Source organism: Notolepis coatsorum (assembly GCF_963971535.1).
Source record: "Notolepis coatsorum genome assembly, chromosome: 19".
NCBI lineage: Eukaryota > Metazoa > Chordata > Actinopteri > Aulopiformes > Paralepididae > Notolepis > Notolepis coatsorum.
The window spans coordinates 83,949,303-83,969,302 of NC_140183.1; the positions used below are offsets into that span (position 1 = coordinate 83,949,303).

Sequence of the window (20,000 nt, forward strand, 5' to 3'; positions counted from 1 at the left end):
CCCCCTCCTCCTCACCCCGACAGACAGCTGTAACCCCCCCCCCCCCCCTCACCATGACAGACAGCTGTAACCCCCCCCTCCTCCTCCTCACCCCGACAGACAGCTGTAACCCCCCCCCCCCCCCCTCACCATGACAGACAGCTGTAACCCCCCCCCCCCCCCCCTCCTCCTCACCCCGACAGACAGCTGTAACCCCCCCCCCCCTCCTCCTCACCCCGACAGACAGCTGTAACCCCCCCCCCCCCCTCCTCCTCACCCCGACAGACAGCTGTACCCCCCCCCCCCTCCTCCTCACCCCGACAGACAGCCGTAACGGATGGAGGTTCCGACAGCAGAGCTGCCCTGGATACTGAGGTGTTGACCACCTCGCGGGGCAGAGGGCAGGCGGGGACAGGGGACAGCGTGGTGGACGTCTGGCCTCCTGAGGAACAGAGAAGGGGAGGGGAGGGGAGGGGAGGGGAAGGGAAGGAAGGAGGGGAGGGGAGGGAGGGGAGGGGAGGGGAGGGAGGAGGGGAGGGGAGGAGGGGGAGGGGAGAGGGAGGAGAGGACAGGGGGTTGAAAGAAAAACATCATCTTCAGATGAAAAGGGACACAGAACATCTGCACAGGTCTTTCATGTTTCCCTCAGATGAGTTCACACTCGGCATACTGTACTTGTGCGCGTAAACACAAACACACCGCTGCTGAGGCACCCGGTTGTCTTTAACCAGATCATCTTTCAGAGGCTGTGAACAAAGAAACTACAGACCTTGAGGAATATGTAGATACAAACCATGTCATGTTAGCTTACCTGGCAAGGTGTACATACAGTAATATTCTTCCAAAGTTGAGCAAGAGTTTGAGGTGAAGAATTGGCATGGATAATTTCAAAGGGGTCCATTGACCTTCAACCCCGTTTATGCTAGTTCCATGTAGTTTTGGGGTCAAAGCCATGCAGTTATTTTCATGCAATGCATAGATGTATTTTATTTAGGTAAAACATTTTATATATACAATATATATATATAATATATATATATATATATATATATATATATATATATATATATATATATATATATATCGTGTGGATCCAAATAACCCATGTGTGATGACGTGAGTACTCATAGTAGCTCTTTAAATGTGACACCATTTTTCTTTTTAATTGGCCTCAATGTATACAATTAGTTATTGTTCCCTCTAGGTTAATCACAGCACCATGACACTTCATACCCATCAACTAGAGGCCTAGGCCAATAAGACAGTGTATGGTCTGTGGTGCATTGTATTGCATTGGGGGGGGGGGGGGGGGGGGGCGTTCCTGAGCCTGTAAAATAAATGATAAAAGTACTTGCCACACAATAGCAGAGAAAAACAAAGCATAAGACGTTGTTAGATTTATACTCGGATGTCAAAGGTGTCACCGGTACTGCCGCAGGCCAAGGAGCCTACCAGCAGAGGCTACGTGCACCTCTCGGGTCGACACAGCACCGCACCACATGCCTTGAGGGCCAATCACAGTGCACCTCCACATTTACCTTGCTCTCATGTGGACGAGGCATTATTAAAAGGTTTGATTGATTGATTGAAAACTTTATTAACAGATTGCAGAATGGGTACAGTACAGTACAGCTCAATACATACAATTGTTACGGGGATGCAGACCAGAGAAATACTTTCGTCTTGTTTACATCAGGGTCCCCCATTTTCAATTCATCGTAACATATATGACATACATGACATACAGATAGACAGTACTGCTACATCTATACATTTATGACATACCAGATTTGCAAATACAGTACTGTTTGTGATACAAAAAGAGTCCAGAAAAAAGAGTATATACATTTGACGTAGAAACTGTACATTGGATTGGGTAGGTGGGGGGGGGGGGGGGACTGTACATTGGAGGTGGTTGGGTGGGTGGGGGGTGGGGTTGGGTAGGAGTGGGGGGGGGGGGGTTGGGTAGGAGGGGTGGGGGGGGGACACACTGTACAACTGTACAAACAAAACTGTACATTGGAATATTGACAAGACCATACTTGGTAATTTACTGTACATTGGAGGGGGTTGGGTTAGGACATTTACAGGGGCCAGTTTCGAATTGCAGTCTCTCGTAGGTGCTCTTTGAGAGTCGTTTTGAAAGTGGGTAGTGATTCACATTCCTTTACAGCTTTGGGTAGGGCGTTCCACATTGATGTGGCATAATTGCGAAACGTGTTTAGTCCCTTGTTTGAGCCGAATCTGGGTTTAACATGAATTGTGGAGCTCCCTCTGGTGTTGTCACACTATAAAGGCAGGAACAAATAGATCCGCTATCAGCTCTATCTTTAATCTTTCAAAAAATTTCAGTTGCTATCTCTATCAGCTCTATCTTTAATCTTAATCTTAATCTTTCAAAATGTTCAGTTGCTATCGCTATCAGCTCTATCTTTGTTCAGTTGGTATCGCATGCACTTATCTGTGTTTCACTACACATATGAGTGCATGCCTATACCAACTGTCCGCCTGTTTTATTGCAACACTATACTATCATGACATCTAAGAAGGGAGATCCCCCCTTGAACGGCCCTTCTAAGGTTTCTCTCCTCCACACTGCCTGTGGTGCATTTTTTCCTATTGCTAGGTTTTAGTGAGTTTTTCCTTACCTTCGTGTGGGGTATGTCTGGGAGTGTTGCATTTATTTATTTTGCATTTATTAAAAAAAAAATTGACTTTATGGTGTTCTTGTTTTGTTCTTGACTTATTGTGATGTTTTCTTCTTGACTTGTTTAAAGAAGACGTGTCCGGCCCATGGGGACATTAACGTGTGTTGTCGCGCCTTACAATAAATTTGATTTGATTTGATTTGAAGTCTAATTCAACCTCAGAGTCTTGAAGCCCCACAAAGCAACCAAACACATTGAGAGCCACTGTTTATAGGCTAATGTAGCTAACTCAGTTAGTGTGATATCTGCTGGTGCAATCTTACATTAAAGTCTAATATTGGCCTAATATTTACTAAATGTGGAACATTATCATAGCAGAATAAAGGAAGCGGGCAATGTTTCCTAAATGAAGGCTGATAGGCAGCATAGCCATATGTTAGTGTCACAGAACACACTCTGACAATGCCATATGCTAGCAAGCCTAACAAGTGAGGCTTTGGCCCAAATGCACTCGGAAGCTCAAACATTTACTGTGTAATTCCTACAATGCTACGTTACAAGGTAGCAAATGGCTTAATCTGAGAGAGAACAGCTTCACAACTCAGCCTGCTGTCACTGGCTTGTTACTATTGGGGGTACCAGATGTCACTCAAGTTGCAGTCATGAATAATGAGGGACTGCTGTGTTGTATTCTTGTGTGATACTCTATCGCCATTCGGTGGTGGTTAGACGGCGAGGCAGCCTGCATGCCTACCACAGTGGTTGACACGACCGAGCAAGCGAGTGACCAACATTGCCATTCCTAGAGCCCCTTGCTAATTCTCACTAGCGGGGACGCGTCTATGCTTTTACCAATGTGTTCGTGTTTCCGGGTTCCCGTTTTGCGCTCTGATTGGCCACTGACCTACGCTAGTACGCCCCCCTCGTAAGTAGAGAGTCGGCGCTGCACTCAACCGATTCATTCAATAGGAAGCGATTTGCGAGTACAATACACCATCACGCCAGGGTGGATAAAGAAATGCTCCAGAAATGAATATGCGTAGGGAAAGGCTTAACGAGTCAGCGTGAGAGCGCACACACAAAAGCACACACGCATGATATCTGATTTATTAATGCCAAATAATGGACGACGCAATTGGCACTTGAAAAGTGTAAATGATGGATTAGTCAGTAACAATTCATCACAGCTTGTATAGCTTAACTTGTTAGTGCCCTGCCTGTGGACCATATGGTCCCTGGTTTGAATCTCTTGCTTACTTTTTTTTCTTTTTCGTAACGTTAAATAATCTATCCACTCTGGTGTCCCAAAAAGGACAATAACACCACCTTATGCATACTGCACCTTATGTGAATACTGTGATACTGTGAATACTGTATATTTCAGTTGGTTAGATAGTAAATTCTATTGACTTATTTGTTTACACTGCTTGTGTTGTTTTCACTACCTGTGTACCCCCCCCCATGCTGCTATGATGCCTGAATTACCCCAAGGGGATCAATAAAGGAATATCTTATCTTATCAACCAGAGTGGATAAATTAATTAACGTTACAGAAAAAAAAGAAGTATCCAAGAGGTTCGAACCGGGGACCATATGGTCCACAGGCAGGGGACTAACCAGTTGAGCTATACAAGCTGTCAAGATTTCTAAAATCCTGTCAGGAAGCGTGCCTCAAAGCATGAATGAAACGGCATTTACCAGCATTTCTAAGCACTTTAAACTTACCAGAACTTTAGCGCACATAAAATCACGCGGAAACAGCTGTTCCTGGAGGCAGTACTGTGATACGCATTTGCATTTCAGCGTCCTGCTACGCTCATAGCGGGGGGGGGCGTACTAGCATAGGTCAGTGGCCAATCAGAGCGCAAAACGGGAACCCGGAAACACGAACGTGTTGGTAAAAGCATAGACGCAGCGGGGACGGGACGCGTCTATTCGAAAGGCAACCGGTTCATGCGTTTTGCAAATCTGATTGGCCACTGACGTTTCTGGTCATGTGACATGTGCGCCCAATCGCGTGACACGCCCATTTCAGCAAACTATTTAACGCCTAGTTTATCACTGGTTAAGCTTAGGCGACTCTTTCGAAGTTGGTTAAGGTTAGAGTTTGGAATCAGGGCTGGCGTTCTATCGCCATGCTCTAAGACAAACTCTAACCTTAACCAACTTCGAAAGAGTCAGTGGCCAATCAGAGCGCAAAATGCGAACGCGGAAGCATGAACCGGTTGCCTTTCGAATAGACGCAGCGGGCGTCAGTGACAGTTAGCTTCAAGACTGAAAGAAGCAGGAAGGAAGTTAAAAGCTGTCCATCATGTTACATCCATACATGAACTGAAGGAAGTTAAAAGCTGTCCATCATGTGTCCATCAGCTGTCCATCCTAATTTATGCAAATGACATGTTGTCAGCTTGTGACTGCAACTTGTTCTTGTTCGCGGACGACTCAGCCCTGCTGCTGGTCTCTGACAAGTTACAGGTTGAAAAAACCCTCAGCTCAGAACTTGGCAGAATCTGCACCTGGCTCGCTGATAACAAACGATCATTACACCTGGGTAAAACAGAGTTCATTCTCTTCGGATCAAATAACAAACTCAGCAAGACCGACGGCTTTTCAGTTACAGTGGGTGACAATATTGTCACAAGGAAAGATGAAATTACATACCTAGGTTCCATCCTAGAGGCAAATCTTTCCTGTGACAAAATGGCATCCAATGTAATAAAAGAAGTCAACCAACTAACTAGATTATTGTACCGGATCTCCTCTCTGGTAAACAAGAATACCCTGAAAACTCTAGCAGGAGCACTCATTCAAGGGTACTACGATTATGCTTGACACCAAAAGTACCAAAGCACCTCAAAGGCGCTAAAAACAAGATTACAAACATCACAAAACAAACTGGTCAGACTACTGCTTGACTTTACTCCTAGAACCCACCTCACCCCTGCCCACTTTGACTACCTAGGATGGCTTAGAGTAGAGTAGACGACAGAGTACAGCAACTTGCAATGGGCCTGGTCTACAAGATACACTATACGACTAAGGTACCCATGTACATGTCAAAATACTTCCCAAAGGTCAGTGAATACCACGACCACAACACCAGAGGGAGCTCAACAAATCATGTTAAACCCAGATTCGGCTCAAACAAGGGACTAAACACGTTTCGCAATTATGCCACATCAATGTGGAATGCCCTACCCAAAGCTGTAAAGGAATGTGAATCCCTACCCACATTCAAAACCGCTCTTAAAGAGCACCTACGGGAGGCTGCAATTCGAAACTGGCCACCGTAAATGTCCAACCCCCCCCCACCCCCTCCTAATAGACAGTCTCCTCCCCACCGTATGTATATATTCTCTCCCCACCGTATGTATATTTCTCTCCCACCCACCCACCCCCTCCTAATGTACAGTCTCCTCCCCATCATATGTATATACTCTCTGTTAGGATCTATGGGTAACAGTACTGTATATTTGTATATCGTATATGTCACAAATGTAACAGTACTATATCTGTATGTCATGTATGTCCCTATGCCATAAATGTCATGATGTCATGTTGTGTATGTCATAAATGTCTGAATTGAAAATGGGGGACCCTGATGTAAACAAGACAAACGTCTTTCTCTGGTCTGCATCCCCTTAACAATTGTGTGTATTGAGCCGTACTGTATTGTACCCATTCTGCAATCTGTTAAATAAAGTTTTCATTCATTCATTCATTCATTCATTCATTCATTCATTCATTCATTCATTCATTCATTCATGTTACATCCATACATGAACTGAAGGAAGTTAAAAGCTGTCCATCATGTTACCTCCATACATTAACGTACGGTTATATCTATAACCATAGTTATATGAGTATAGCGACGCTCTGCGCCTACTGGAATATATCCCTATATCAGTACTAGCACTGAATAAATCTCCACATGCACCTTTACACACCCATCCGCCTGGCCACACCCCCATCCGCTCCTCTACATAAGCAGGGGTGTGGCCATACTAACAGCTCCTTCCCTATTTTCACCACGGCGAGTGTCTGTATACACCACTTGAGTTTAGTGTAAAATAGTTGGAAAGGAGCTACGTTGAAGAGAAGGAGCTGCGTTGACATTATATCTTTGTTTTCTCTCTCACTATTTTTTGAGGAAATACAGCGATAATGTCTTCGCCACCGGAGTGTCTAGAAGATGATGATCATTCTGACCTCCCTTGGAGCTTCGTAGTAGGGGCTCGCGTCGCTGAGCGAATCTCCGCCTGCATTTCCTCCGCTCTGCAGTTGGACTTTGCATGGGAGGCGCTCTGCAGTGTGAGGGCTGACGGCCTCTCTGGGGCAGGTGATGTGTTTGCGGTTATTAACAAAACATTCGGGAGAGAAAAAGAAGGCAACACGTCCCACTATAGAACGATGTTTACCACAGCGGTGTCGGCAACAAGTCCCTCGCGGGCTGCAGCCGACTTGAGCGTGGAGATATTCTCATAATGAAACACCAAGCTCACCTCCCTCGCGCCGGGTGATTTTCATCTTGAAAGCGGGGCCCGCACGGTGACAGAGGGGATCCGTTTGTCCAGAGACCCGGGGAATTGAACCGCAGATTCGGAGCACGGTCCCAGTAAACAAAGCTCTCGATGAGAAGCTCATGTTAACGTGGGCATCAAACCAGAACCCTCTCCACGCCACTAGAGCAGCGAAAAAAGAATACCAGCCTGGGGCAGGATCTTTGTAAACTGTGTAGTTGTTCCCCCCACAACCCAACACACCTGGCGCCCGCGCCGCAAACACATCACCTGCCCCAGAGAGGCCGTCAGCCCCCACACAGCCGACCGCCTCCCAAGCAAAGTCCAACTGCAGAGCGGAGGAAATGCAGGCGGAGATTTGCTCAGCGACGCAAGCCCCTACTACGAAGCTCCAATGGAGGTCAGAATGATCATCATCTTCTAGACACTCCGGTGGCGAAGACATTATCGCTGTATTTCCTCGAAAAATAGTGAGAGAGAAAACAAAGATATAATGTCAACGCAGCTCCTTCTCTTCAACGTAGCTCCTTTCCAACTATTTTACACTAAACTCAAGTGGTGTATACAGACACTCGCCGTGGTGAAAATAGGGAAGGAGCTATTAGTATGGCCACACCCCTGCTTATGTAGAGGAGCGGATGGGGGTGTGGCCAGGCGAATGGGTGTGTAAAGGTGCATGTGGAGATTTATTCAGTGTATAGACTGATATAGGGATATATTCCAGTAGGCGCAGAGCGGCAGCTATACGCTACTATAACTGAAGGAGGTTAAAGACTATCCATCATGTTACCTCCATACATGAACTGAAAGAAGTTAAAAGCTGTCCATCATGTTACATCCATGAACTGAAGGAGGTTTCAAGTTTCTTTGATTGGTTGTCATACAGAAGTACAGAATACTTTCATACAAAATGCTTCTTACTGTTACGCTCCAGAGACTGTGCTAGACAAGATAGTATCAAATAACATAGTATAGCATGTAATTTAGAAGAAGAAAATGAGGTCACAGTGTTCGGTATAGACATATGTACAATGTTCTGAGTTACCATATAATATACAATACTATGCAGTGTACTAATGTACAGTACTATATAGTGCAAAGCAGAAATGGGATGAGGTACAATTTAGGTACAATTTACAGTAAGGTGTACGAGTTGTAGTGCAATCCTTCATCAATAAATATAAAGTGTGGGGAGTGGGTGCTACAGTGTGTTTGTTTAAAGTGGGTGTGTGCTATAAAGTGTGTGGAGTGGGTGCTACAGTGTGTTTGTTTAAAGTGAGTGTGTGCGTGTGGATGTGTGTGCTATGTGCGTTTGGTGGTTGTTGTTGTGTAGTGTTCATTGTTCGTTTAGCAGCCTGATGGCCTGGGGATAGAAGCTTCTTCTGAGTCTTTCTGTGCTCGCCTTGAGACTCCGGTATCGCTTGCCTGACCGCAGCAGTTCAAAGAGGCAGTTGTTCGGGTGACTGGAGTCTTTAATGATTCTCTTAGCCTTGCCCTTGCAACGCTTGTTGTAAATGTTCTGGAGGGTGGGGAGCCCCCCTCCAATTGTGCGTTCGGCTGAACGTGTCACTCTTTGTAGTCTGCTTCGGTCTTGTGCAGTGCTATTCCCAAACCAGGAGGTGATGTTGCCGGTCAAGATGCTCTCTATTGTACATGAGTAGAAGTTCTTAAGGATCTTCTGACTGACTTGGAACTTCCTTAGGCGCCTGAGGAAGTAGAGGCGTTGTCGTGCCTTCTTCACAACACTGTCAATGTGTGTGGTCCATGTCAAGTCCTCGGATATGTAGGCTCCGAGGTACTTAAAGCTGTTGACTCTCTCAACCGGTGCCCCGTCGATGCTGAGGGGGCTGTAGTCCTTGACCCCCGACCTCCTGAAGTCCACAATCATCTCCTTTGTTTTGCTGACGTTCAGGGAGAGGCTGTTTTCCTGGCACCATCCCGCCAGGACCTTGACCTCTTCCAGGTAGGCCCTCTCGTCGTTGGCAGAGATCAGGCCCACCACCACTGTGTCGTCAGCAAATTTGATGATTGTATTGCTACTCCGCTGAGCCACACAGTCGTGTGTGTACAGGGAGTAGAGGAGGGGACTCAGAACACAGCCCTGGGGGGCCCCTATGTTGAGGGTGATGGATGAGGAGGTGCAGTTGCCTGCTCTCACCACCTGGGGTCTGCCAGTCAGGAAGTCCAAGACCCACTGGCAGAGGTCATAGTTCAAGCCCAGGTCCCTGAGCTTGGCTATGAGTATGGAGGGGACTATGGTATTGAATGCCGAGCTGTAGTCGATGAATAGCATTCTCACATAGTTCCTCTGCCTCTTGTCCAGGTGTGATGCTGCTGTGTGCAGCACATGGGCTATGGCGTCCTCCGTGGACCTGTTGGGGCGGTATGCAAATTGCAGGGGGTCCATGTTGATGGGGAGGGAGGAGCAGATGTAGCCCTTTACTAGCTTCTCAAAGCACTTCATGGCTATGGAGGTGAGAGCTACAGGGCGGTAGTCGTTGAGGCAAGCAGGCTTGGATTTTTTGGGTACAGGGATAATAGTGGACTTCTTCAGGCAGGTGGGGATGACAGCCTGTTCTAAGGACAGGTTAAATATGTCAGTGAATACTGGGGCCAGTTGGTCGGCACAGACTTTTAGGACGCGGCCGGGGATGCCGTCCGGACCTGCTGCCTTCCTGATATTCACTTTTTTAAAGGTCCGCCTCACCTCATGCTCTGTTACCCTGAACACTGCGCCTCCATCAGCAGCCGACCCCCCCCCCCCCCCCCCCATTGCCGTGGCTTGTGAGCTGGTGTTGTTATTACCAGCATCAAACCTCGCATAGAAGGTATTGAGGTCATTTGCTAAGGAGATGTCACTGTTCAGTTTGAGGGAGGTTAAAGACTATCCATCATGTTACCTCCATACATGAACTGAAGGAGGTTAAAGACTATCCATCATGTTACCTCCATACATGAACTGAAGGAGGTTAAAGACTGTCCACCATGTTACCACATTAACTGACTCTTTGGAGGAGTTTCACCAACTGTTTATTTTATTATATTTATTAGGATGAAATAACTGTATTTCTTAAGTAATAAATAAACCCTAGATAAGCCGGTGAAAACCTGCTACAGTTCTCTCAGAAGCAGATATAGCCAGCGTTGTGTAACACACTGGTCCTGCTCACTCCTGGAGGTTTTGAGTACCTCTCACTCGCAGAAATATAAATATTGAGAGTGGCGTTTAGAGAGAGAGGTTGGAACAACCCAAGAGCCTAACTCCCAGAGCCCAACAGAACTTTGGCAGGTGGAGAGAGAGAGCTGTTGCCTGAAGGATATCTGAGGTGTTTGAAACATGGGAATGTGCAGCAACATCAGAATAGAACTCTGTAACTGTGTGAGAGGGAGGGTTAAGAGGCTGTTGCGCTGTGGAGGAGTGCCTGAAGCCCAGTTCACCTCTCCAGCCCGGGTGACCCCAGTGTTCTACTGCCACCCACACCGGCTGCCAGGAGAAACCGCTGTAGCCGACTGTTACATGACAGACAGGTACAGTATTGTAGATAGACGCATAGAGAGGAAACTGGTATCTATCTTCTTGTCTCTCTCTGGCGAAGATGGTAAGCAAATTTCCAATAAATGTGGCGTGTACTTTTAAGGTCCAACCCCCTTCCCATTTATATCTCTTTGCCCTCCCATACACACACACACACACACACACACACACACACACACACACACACACACACACACACACACACACACACACACACACACACACACACACACACACACACACACACACACACACACACACACACACACACACACACACACACACACACACACACACACACACACACACACACACACACACACACACACACACACACACACACACACACACACACACACACACACACACACACACACACACACACACACACACACACACACACACACACACACACACACACACACACACACACACACACACACACACACACAGTTGCCCAAGATGAGAGCTGCTCGTGAGAGAGGAGAGATCGCCTTTCTGAGTGTAACCAGGTCAATTGGACATTGTTTATTATTTTATTAAGGATTGAAATGTCACCAAATCCTTTTACAAATGTCTCCAAGTGGTTATTATTATTTATTATTTCTTTATACCAAAGGCACTTTTATTTGAACGTAACTTGAGAAAGTTCACATTCGAGAGTTTCGCCTTCCTTTTCCGGTTTGGGGGTTCAGTTGCAACAAGCATTCAACGTGGGAGGTACGTTTGACTATTGTAGCGCGCAGCACTTTATAATGACTCAATAGTGTTGTAATGAATGGTGTGGTTAGGTTATATGTACAATTGGAGGTTTTAGACGGTGTATTTCACCGTGCAATATAGTCAATTGGTTGTTCTTTGTCAACAGACTTGACGAGTGAACACATGTTGACGCTATTCCTTTTGTGGTATTTCGACCACCCATTTCATACAGGTATGTGTGCCTTAAGATGTCGATTTATTGTGTAATGTAGTTCAGTTGCAACAAGCATTCAACGTGGGAGACTTGACGAGTGAACACATGTTGACGCTATTCCTTTTGTGGTATTTCGACCACCCATTTCATACAGGTGGCCTCCATTGAAGACCATCAAATAAATGATTGAACAGTGTCCATGTGTGCCGACTCATCCATAAGCCTCTCACACAAAGAACACAACGCAGGAAAGGAGAACACGGACAGAACATCCGTTACATTGATGCCGGGACCCGGATAAAGATCAAAGAAAGGAGAACGTTATCAAATCGTTCACCGGGGAGCTGCCTCCAGTCAACCAACACAGCCTCATCAATTCATCAGTGGTGAGACGCTGCCATCTAGTGGCCGGTGATAAACTTTTTTTTTTTTTTTTTGAAGAAAGGAGAAAAATGTCAGGTGGTTCCATGGACCGCGCCCAAGTAAGCCAGTGGGCTGATGAACGGTTTAGTGTGCAGTTCACTGATTGGGCTGACATGGACATGGACAATTGGAATAGTGGAAAAAGAAAGAAAAAAGTCATGTAAATAATGTTACCATTGAATGTGTAAATTTAGTTATCGTCATTGTACATAATGTGAATGTTATTGATCTGTTTGGTCAATCCATTATTGCAATATAATTATTTCATTCATCCAAGTTTTTTTCTACTACAGTATTGAGTATTCCAGTTTTTTTTCTACCTTAGTGTGGGATTCTGTTTCCTCTCGATACTCAGATGCTAGATACCTCCTGTTGCAGGAGTGATAGCTCAGGTACGAGTGTGAGGGATGGAGCTGGAGCCTGGAGCACTAGAGACCCAGTATGTATTTTTATTTGGAGCCAGTGGGTGTTAGTGGGGATTTCTGTTTTTTTCTCTATACACTCAGATGCTAGATACCTCCTGTTGCAGGAGTGATAGCTCAGGAACGAGTGTGAGGGATGGAGCTAGAGCCTGGAGCACTAGATACCCGGTCAGATAAATTTTTTTCTTAGGTGTCTATCATTTCTTTAATAAGTGCCAAGAATGGTGTGGCGTATCAGGCGTCGTGCTGGTCTAAGGGAATTCTGAGACTTGATCAATCTTTTTTATTCTCTGAACCTCTTTTGGGGGTGACTTTTGAGTCGACTAGGGGACTGGGTCCTTGTATCTTGTGCCAGTTTGGGTCAGTGATAGACTACCTATATATTTTTTTTCTCTTTGTATGTCCCCCTTGCTCTGCTGACACAGGATGTTGGTGAAATTTCAGGAGGGGTGAATGTAACCAGGTCAATTGGACATTGTTTATTATTTTATTAAGGATTGAAATGTCACCAAATCCTTTTACAAATGTCTCCAAGTGGTTATTATTATTTATTATTTCTTTATACCAAAGGCACTTTTATTTGAACGTAACTTGAGAAAGTTCACATTCGAGAGTTTCGCCTTCCGGGTCAATTATTAGCGCGATGATAGAAGCAACCTTTTCCGGTTTGGGGGTTCAGTTGCAACAAGCATTCAACGTGGGAGGTACGTTTGACTATTGTAGCGCGCAGCACTTTTATGTATTACTCTGTTGTATATATATTTTGTATAAGAATTCAATGTTAACAAATGATAATGACTCAATAGTGTTGTAATGAATGGTGTGGTTAGGTTATATGTACAATTGGAGGTTTTAGACGGTGTATTTCACCGTGCAATATAGTCAATTGGTTGTTCTTTGTCAACAGACTTGACGAGTGAACACATGTTGACGCTATTCCTTTTGTGGTATTTCGACCACCCATTTCATACAGGTATGTGTGCCTTAAGATGTCGATTTATTGTGTAATGTAGTTCAGTTGCAACAAGCATTCAACGTGGGAGACTTGACGAGTGAACACATGTTGACGCTATTCCTTTTGTGGTATTTCGACCACCCATTTCATACAGGTGGCCTCCATTGAAGACCATCAAATAAATGATTGAACAGTGTCCATGTGTGCCGACTCATCCATAAGCCTCTCACACAAAGAACACAACGCAGGAAAGGAGAACACGGACAGAACATCCGTTACATGAGGTATGACAGACTGATAATCCGACCCCGAAGTAGCACCCCAAAGCAGCCAAGGGACAGTTGAATGGTTGTTGCCCTTGCCACACATACCAACATTATGAATATAGTATACAATGCTAATTAATACTAACCTACCCAAAAAGGGGTTAAAGATGGCACATATAAATATATGTAGCATAAGAAACAAGCTAGCTATTCATATGGGCGGGGAGAAGACCACGGGTCAGATATAAAACACTACAACTACCAAAGGAAGAGGGAGGGATGGCAGTACCCAGCCTACAAGATTATTACTATGCAGCACAACTGAGAGCAGTGACGTGCTGGTGTAACGACAGATATGAGGCAAGATGGAAAGACATTGAAAACGAAGGGGAGGGATACAAGGTACAAGCTCTGGTGGGGGATAGGGAACTATTTAAAGAAAAAGAGGGACTATTAGATCCAATCACCAAATGCACCTTGACCATATGGAACAGGGTAGTAAAAACACACAAATTGGAGAAGCAGTCAGGGGTCCTGAGATGGGTAACACATGACAAGAGATTCAAACCAGGAAGGTTAGACCATGGATTCAGAAGGTGGGAGAGAGGGGGGGCAACAGCGATATGCAAAATGATAGAGAAGGGGGAAATGCAAACACTACAAAAATTTAAGGAGAAATTTGGACTAGAAAACAAGGACCACTTCAGATATCTACAGATTAGAGATTACTATAATAAAGAAATAAGAGGGGACAAGGAAGAAGAACAGAATGGAATAATTAGGATGATAGTAAGGGCGTACGAAGGAGGGAAAGGAAGGGTAATATCAGCACTGTATCGGGCTATAATGACCAGCAAGGGACACACGACAGATTATATAAGGGAGAAATGGGAGAGAGAACTAGAGATGGGAATAACAGGGAAGGAATGGGGGAACATATGCGAGGTGCAACATTCAACAACAGGATCGAGGATATGGAAAGAATTTGGATGGAAAAACATAATCAGATTCTTTATAACCCCAGAGCTGAAGGGAAAATATGCACCAACACAAAGAGCATGCTGGAGGATGTGTGGGAAGGAGGGGGCAAATCACACGCACATATTCTGGGGATGTCAGAAGCTGAAGGGGTATTGGGAGGAGATAGGGGAGGCAATGATCAGAATATTAGGATACGGGTTACCACAAACAGGACTGGTGCTTTACTTAGGAGACCTGACACACGAGGGAATACAAGGGGGGGACAAATATTTAATAAAGATAATGTTGATAGCGGCCAGAAAAGCAATAACGAGACTGTGGTACAAGGAAGACCCACCGACAATAGCACAATGGATAGGAATAGTGGAAGAAATACAGGATATGGAGAGGATAACACACATGCTGAGGTTACAGGAAGAGAAATTTGGGGAAAGATGGGGAAAGTGGGAGGATTATAAAGGGAACGAAAACGACATCACAGAGGAAGAACCAAATGCAACACAAGAGGGCGAAGGGTAAAGGAGGAAAGAAGTTCAAGGAGGGTCTCTGAACCCATGTCACACACCTATGCTTTAGTTAGCATTTTCTATCTTTTTGGGGTATTACAATTGTTTTATGTTTTTACACTTTATTATTTATGTCTGTTTAACAGTGTTATATTAATACTCAGGGATGATGTGGTTTGTGTATGGGTGAATCAAAAGGCAAAGTGAAAGTTAATAAAAAAAAAAAAAAAAAAGGACGAAGGATAAGGGAAGAAAGAAGCTCAAGGAGGGTCTCTGGACCCATATCACACATGCATGCCTTAGTCAGTATTTAATATCTTTGAGTAGGAATTATATTTTTATACCTGTTTAAGGGAGGTACACAATCAGCCTTTGTATTAAGTACCTGGAGAACAACTGTAGTGAAACCAGACAACTAACCATGATACCCATGTGATCATAATATGTGCACTGTTTTTTTTGTTTTTATTGTGTTGTTAGTTTCTTATTTTTAATTTTTTTTTGTAAGTGCTGTTTGTCTATAAATGTTAATAAAAAATTAAGTTTAAAAAAAAAGAAACAAGCTAGCTGAGATATCAGAGATTTTACTATCAGACAATTTCCATATCTTAGCTATATCAGAAACACACCTTGATTCTACATTTGAGGATGGGGCATTGCAAATTGATGGATACAACATTTTTAGGAAGGACAGGAATGCATTTGGGGGAGGGGTTGCTTTTTATATTCAGAAATCAGAATCTTATTCCAGTGAAGATTAGGGAAGATTTAATGAATAATGAAATTGAAACATTATGGCTGCAAGTAAACTTGCCTCATTTGAAGCCTTTGTTGATCGGTTGCTGTTATAGACCACCTAGTGCAAATAATGTGTATCTAGAACAAATATGTGACATGTTGGACCAAGTGTGTGATTTGAGTAATGAGATTTATTTTATGGGTGACCTTAACATCGATTGGTTTCCATTGAAATGGCCATTGAAAAAACGACTTCTAACAGTAGCAAATGCATGTGGTCTATCACAGGTAATTAACACTTTCACTGCCACTCACGAGATATCTCGGGTTTCCGATAGTTATGTTGAAAGCCACTCACGAGATTTCTCTGATTTTTATTAATTTTTTTTTTTTGCGATCTGAAATCATATTGCATCACGCAAGCCTACCCTAGTATACCCGAGCGCCGCCGGCGATCAGATGTGGAAAAAAGCGCCCCCTATCGTCTCCCAGATGACATAAGGGATTTTGGAATGGACTCAATGAAAATGGATTGGGAAAAAAATCCTGTACTCCACATTTTCCAGTCCACTGATGCAGCCGGGGTTATCACAGTTCATTCTGGAGCCTCTCAGCCCCGCGCAATCATGTACTGCACTGTACACACGTTGGATCCATACACTTATCGATTTTTTTCGAATGGTGATCAGGAATTGGAATATACCAGTTGGATACCATCTGATGTCAGGTAAGGAATCTATGTTATCAGTGTTAGGATAATCAGACTAATTTTGATGAAGATATAGGCTGTTTTGTGAAATGGGCTCTTTCGGTTTCACTGTAAAAGTCCAAGAGGAAATGAACACGGCGATTATCCGTGCGCGACTCGAATGTGCTTGCGTGCACGTATAATATTGATCATCTAGCGTTTATTTGAAAACGATTCATAAATAGGCCGACAAATATCAACGTTCTGGAATATTCCAGTAAAAGACGATTATCATAGAATGGTCTAGAATGAACAATTTTTTACCTCAAAACGGGTGCTTTTCAAAATGCTCTCAAACGGAAATGAAGCGATAAAAAAACAATCTGCCTTGACAGCACTGACTGGAAAAGGATTCTTTGATAAGCAACGGGCAGATTAGACACATAGCCATAATTTAAAACATAGATTAGGCGATATTAAGCGTAACATTGGCGCCGATGGTGGCATTGAAGCGCTACCTCTGGCGCCACCTCGTGGCACTCAAAGTGTTAACAAACCAACTAGGATATGTTTGAAAAATGATGGTAACCAGGTCTCCACCTGCATTGATCACATTTTTACTAACAATGCGGAGCTATGTTCCAAGGCGGTATCTGTAACTGTTGGTTGTAGCGACCATAACTTAATTGCTATTGTGAGGAAGACTAAAATGCCAGAACTGGGACCTAAAATAATTTACAAAAGATCGTATAAAATGTTTAATCAAGACAGCTTTGTGAAGGATGTTAAAAATCTATGTTGGTCAAAGGTGTTGAGAGAAAAAGATCCCGAAAAATCTCTATGGGAATTTGATAAAATTTTTATGCCACCAAACATGCACCATTGAGAAAGTTTACCGTCAGAAGCGTCAGAACACCATGGTTGGAGGATGAACCAAAAGAATATATGATAGAACGTAATAGAGCTAAATTAATAGCAAATACATCAGGTTATAAATCAGACTGAGGTATATTGTAAATTAAGAAATGTTGTTACAAAATGTAATAAAAAGAAGAAGAAATTGTATTATTGTCATGGTCACACCATATAAACAATATAGTAGTGAAAATGGGAAGAGGGATATCTGTTGTTAAAAGATGTGCTCATTTGTTACCACTAAATTCTATCAAACAGGTAATTCAAGCTCTGGTTTTGTCAAATCTTGACTATTGTCCTGCAGTATGGTCGAATGTAACGACGAATAAACTGAAAAAAATTGCAAATGCTACAAAACAAAGCAGCATGTATAGCGCTTCGCTGTGAGTACAGAACTAATGTTGCAGCGATGCACAGTTGTTTAACTTGGTTACTTGTCAAACATAAATTACTCTGCTCACTCCTTGTATTCACTAGGAATATTCTTGTTACAAAGATCCCCTCAATTTTATATAACAATTTATCTATAAGTCTTGACAGACACAACCATTCCACCAGACATGATTCTGCACGATGTTTTACACTTCCAAAAGTGAGGTCGAATGCAATGAAGCGAACTGTCATGTTCCGTGGTATGCAGGAATGGAACTCTCTTCCCAGACATGTTAAGCAGGAGAATAGTAAATGTCGTTTCAAAATCGTGGTAAAACAACATTTTCAACCAAAGAAATTGACATTCCCTAATAGATAGTGTGTACGTAAATGAAAATATATGTGTCTGATAAAGAGATAGGTATATATAGATGAAAAGGCATGTGTCTGATAGGGATATATTATTAAAAGATTGTATAATTGGCTGATATGAACATAGATAATGTATGTAAAAGCTAAATAGTATATTATGCTGTATTGTATTATGAATTAATTATGAGTAGGTATTATTGTATTGTATTATGAATTCATAAGGCGTATATATTGTTGTATTGTATTATGAATTTGATTAGGGTTTTTATTGTTGTTTTACTTGTCTGTATGACATGTGAATGTTGTGAGTGTATAAGTCTGTAACTGTATTTTTCGTGTTATGGACCCCAGGAAGAATAGCCCCAGCACTGCTGTGGCTAATGGGGATCCAAATAAACTTAAACTTAAACTTAAACTTAAATGTAAACTTAAACACACACACACACACACACACACACACACACACACACACACACACACACACACACACACACACACACACACACACACACACACACACACACACACCACAAACTAAATAGCCCAGAGCTACATGCATGTCCTTGGCTCTCTCTGCGGGGAGAGAGAGACCTTATCTGAGCCCTCAGATGGGAGAGGATGAGAGGAAAAGAGGATGAGAGGAAGAGAGGATGAGAGCAGAGAGAGAGCAAAGGAGAGGAGAAGAGGGAACAGAAAGGCCTGGAGCAGTGTGAGCAAGAGAACTCTCTGACTCGCCTGACTGTGATCTGTCGCCCACACACACATTCACACGCACACACATACGCATGTACACATACACATGCATACACACATGGACAAACGTTTGTGTGCACTTCCACATGCCTACACACACACACACACACACACACTCTGACACATGACACGTGTGCAATCTCCCGCCTACATATTATGTGCATTCAATATATACCCCAAAGAATCTACCTCTCTAACTCTCTCCAACAAGCATACGCATTCACAGACACACATTCGCTCTCGCTCTCGCTCTCGCTCTCTCTCTCTCTCTCTCTCTCTCTCTCTCTCTCTCTCTCTCTCTCTCTCTCACACACACACACACACACACACACACACACACACGCACACACACACTCGTGCACACAGCTCTCTGACAGTGATATGCCGCCCACAGGCTCTCAATAGGCATGAAGGAGCTCGACTCACTCAAACGCTGAAGCACAGGACACACAGTACACAGTACGCAGTCTCACACTCTAATCCCACCTACCTACTGCCTGTCTGTCTCCCAGCAGCAAGATCCTCCACCAGAGGAGTGAGACATGTGAAACACATTTACAGGTCTCCACATTATTAATGCTCTCTTCCCTGAGTCCGAGCGGGATCCGAGCGGACCCTGCATGGGTCACTCAAATTCAAGAGTCAAGGCTGTTTCTTATTGCCACAGATCTCCAGTCTTTGAATGTGAAATGCCTTTTTTCATTTACCGACAGGAGTCCATGGCGCCCGGGGCAACTTTGGTTATGAGAGCGGGAGGCACGCAATGTGAATGTCGGGGGTTTTAGGTTCAATATCACAATGAGATGAGTTGAGAGAGAGAGAGAGAGAGAGAGAGAGAGAGAGAGAGAGAGAGAGGATGCATATTGCAAGCCTGCAGCCCATTGACCATATTAGTAAGGTTGTCTTAAACAGAGACTGACGCCGAAAATGTTGCGTCCACACTCAGTGAACTCTTCTTTGAACTTATTAGCACGAGGATCTGCAGACAGCCAATATGAACAACTGATGCTC

The 20,000-nt window shown here is 43.9% G+C and overlaps 1 protein-coding gene across 1 annotated transcript in view; it reads right to left on the minus strand.

Moving 5' to 3' along the window:
• Positions 1–20,000, minus strand: part of ntd5 (ntl-dependent gene 5) — a 28,285-nt gene that overhangs the window by 3,959 nt on the left and 4,326 nt on the right. The window contains exon 4 of the mRNA XM_084336744.1: positions 296–421. Within this exon, the coding sequence (XP_084192870.1) occupies positions 296–421 (126 nt within the window). The remainder of the gene's footprint in view (positions 1–295; positions 422–20,000) is intronic.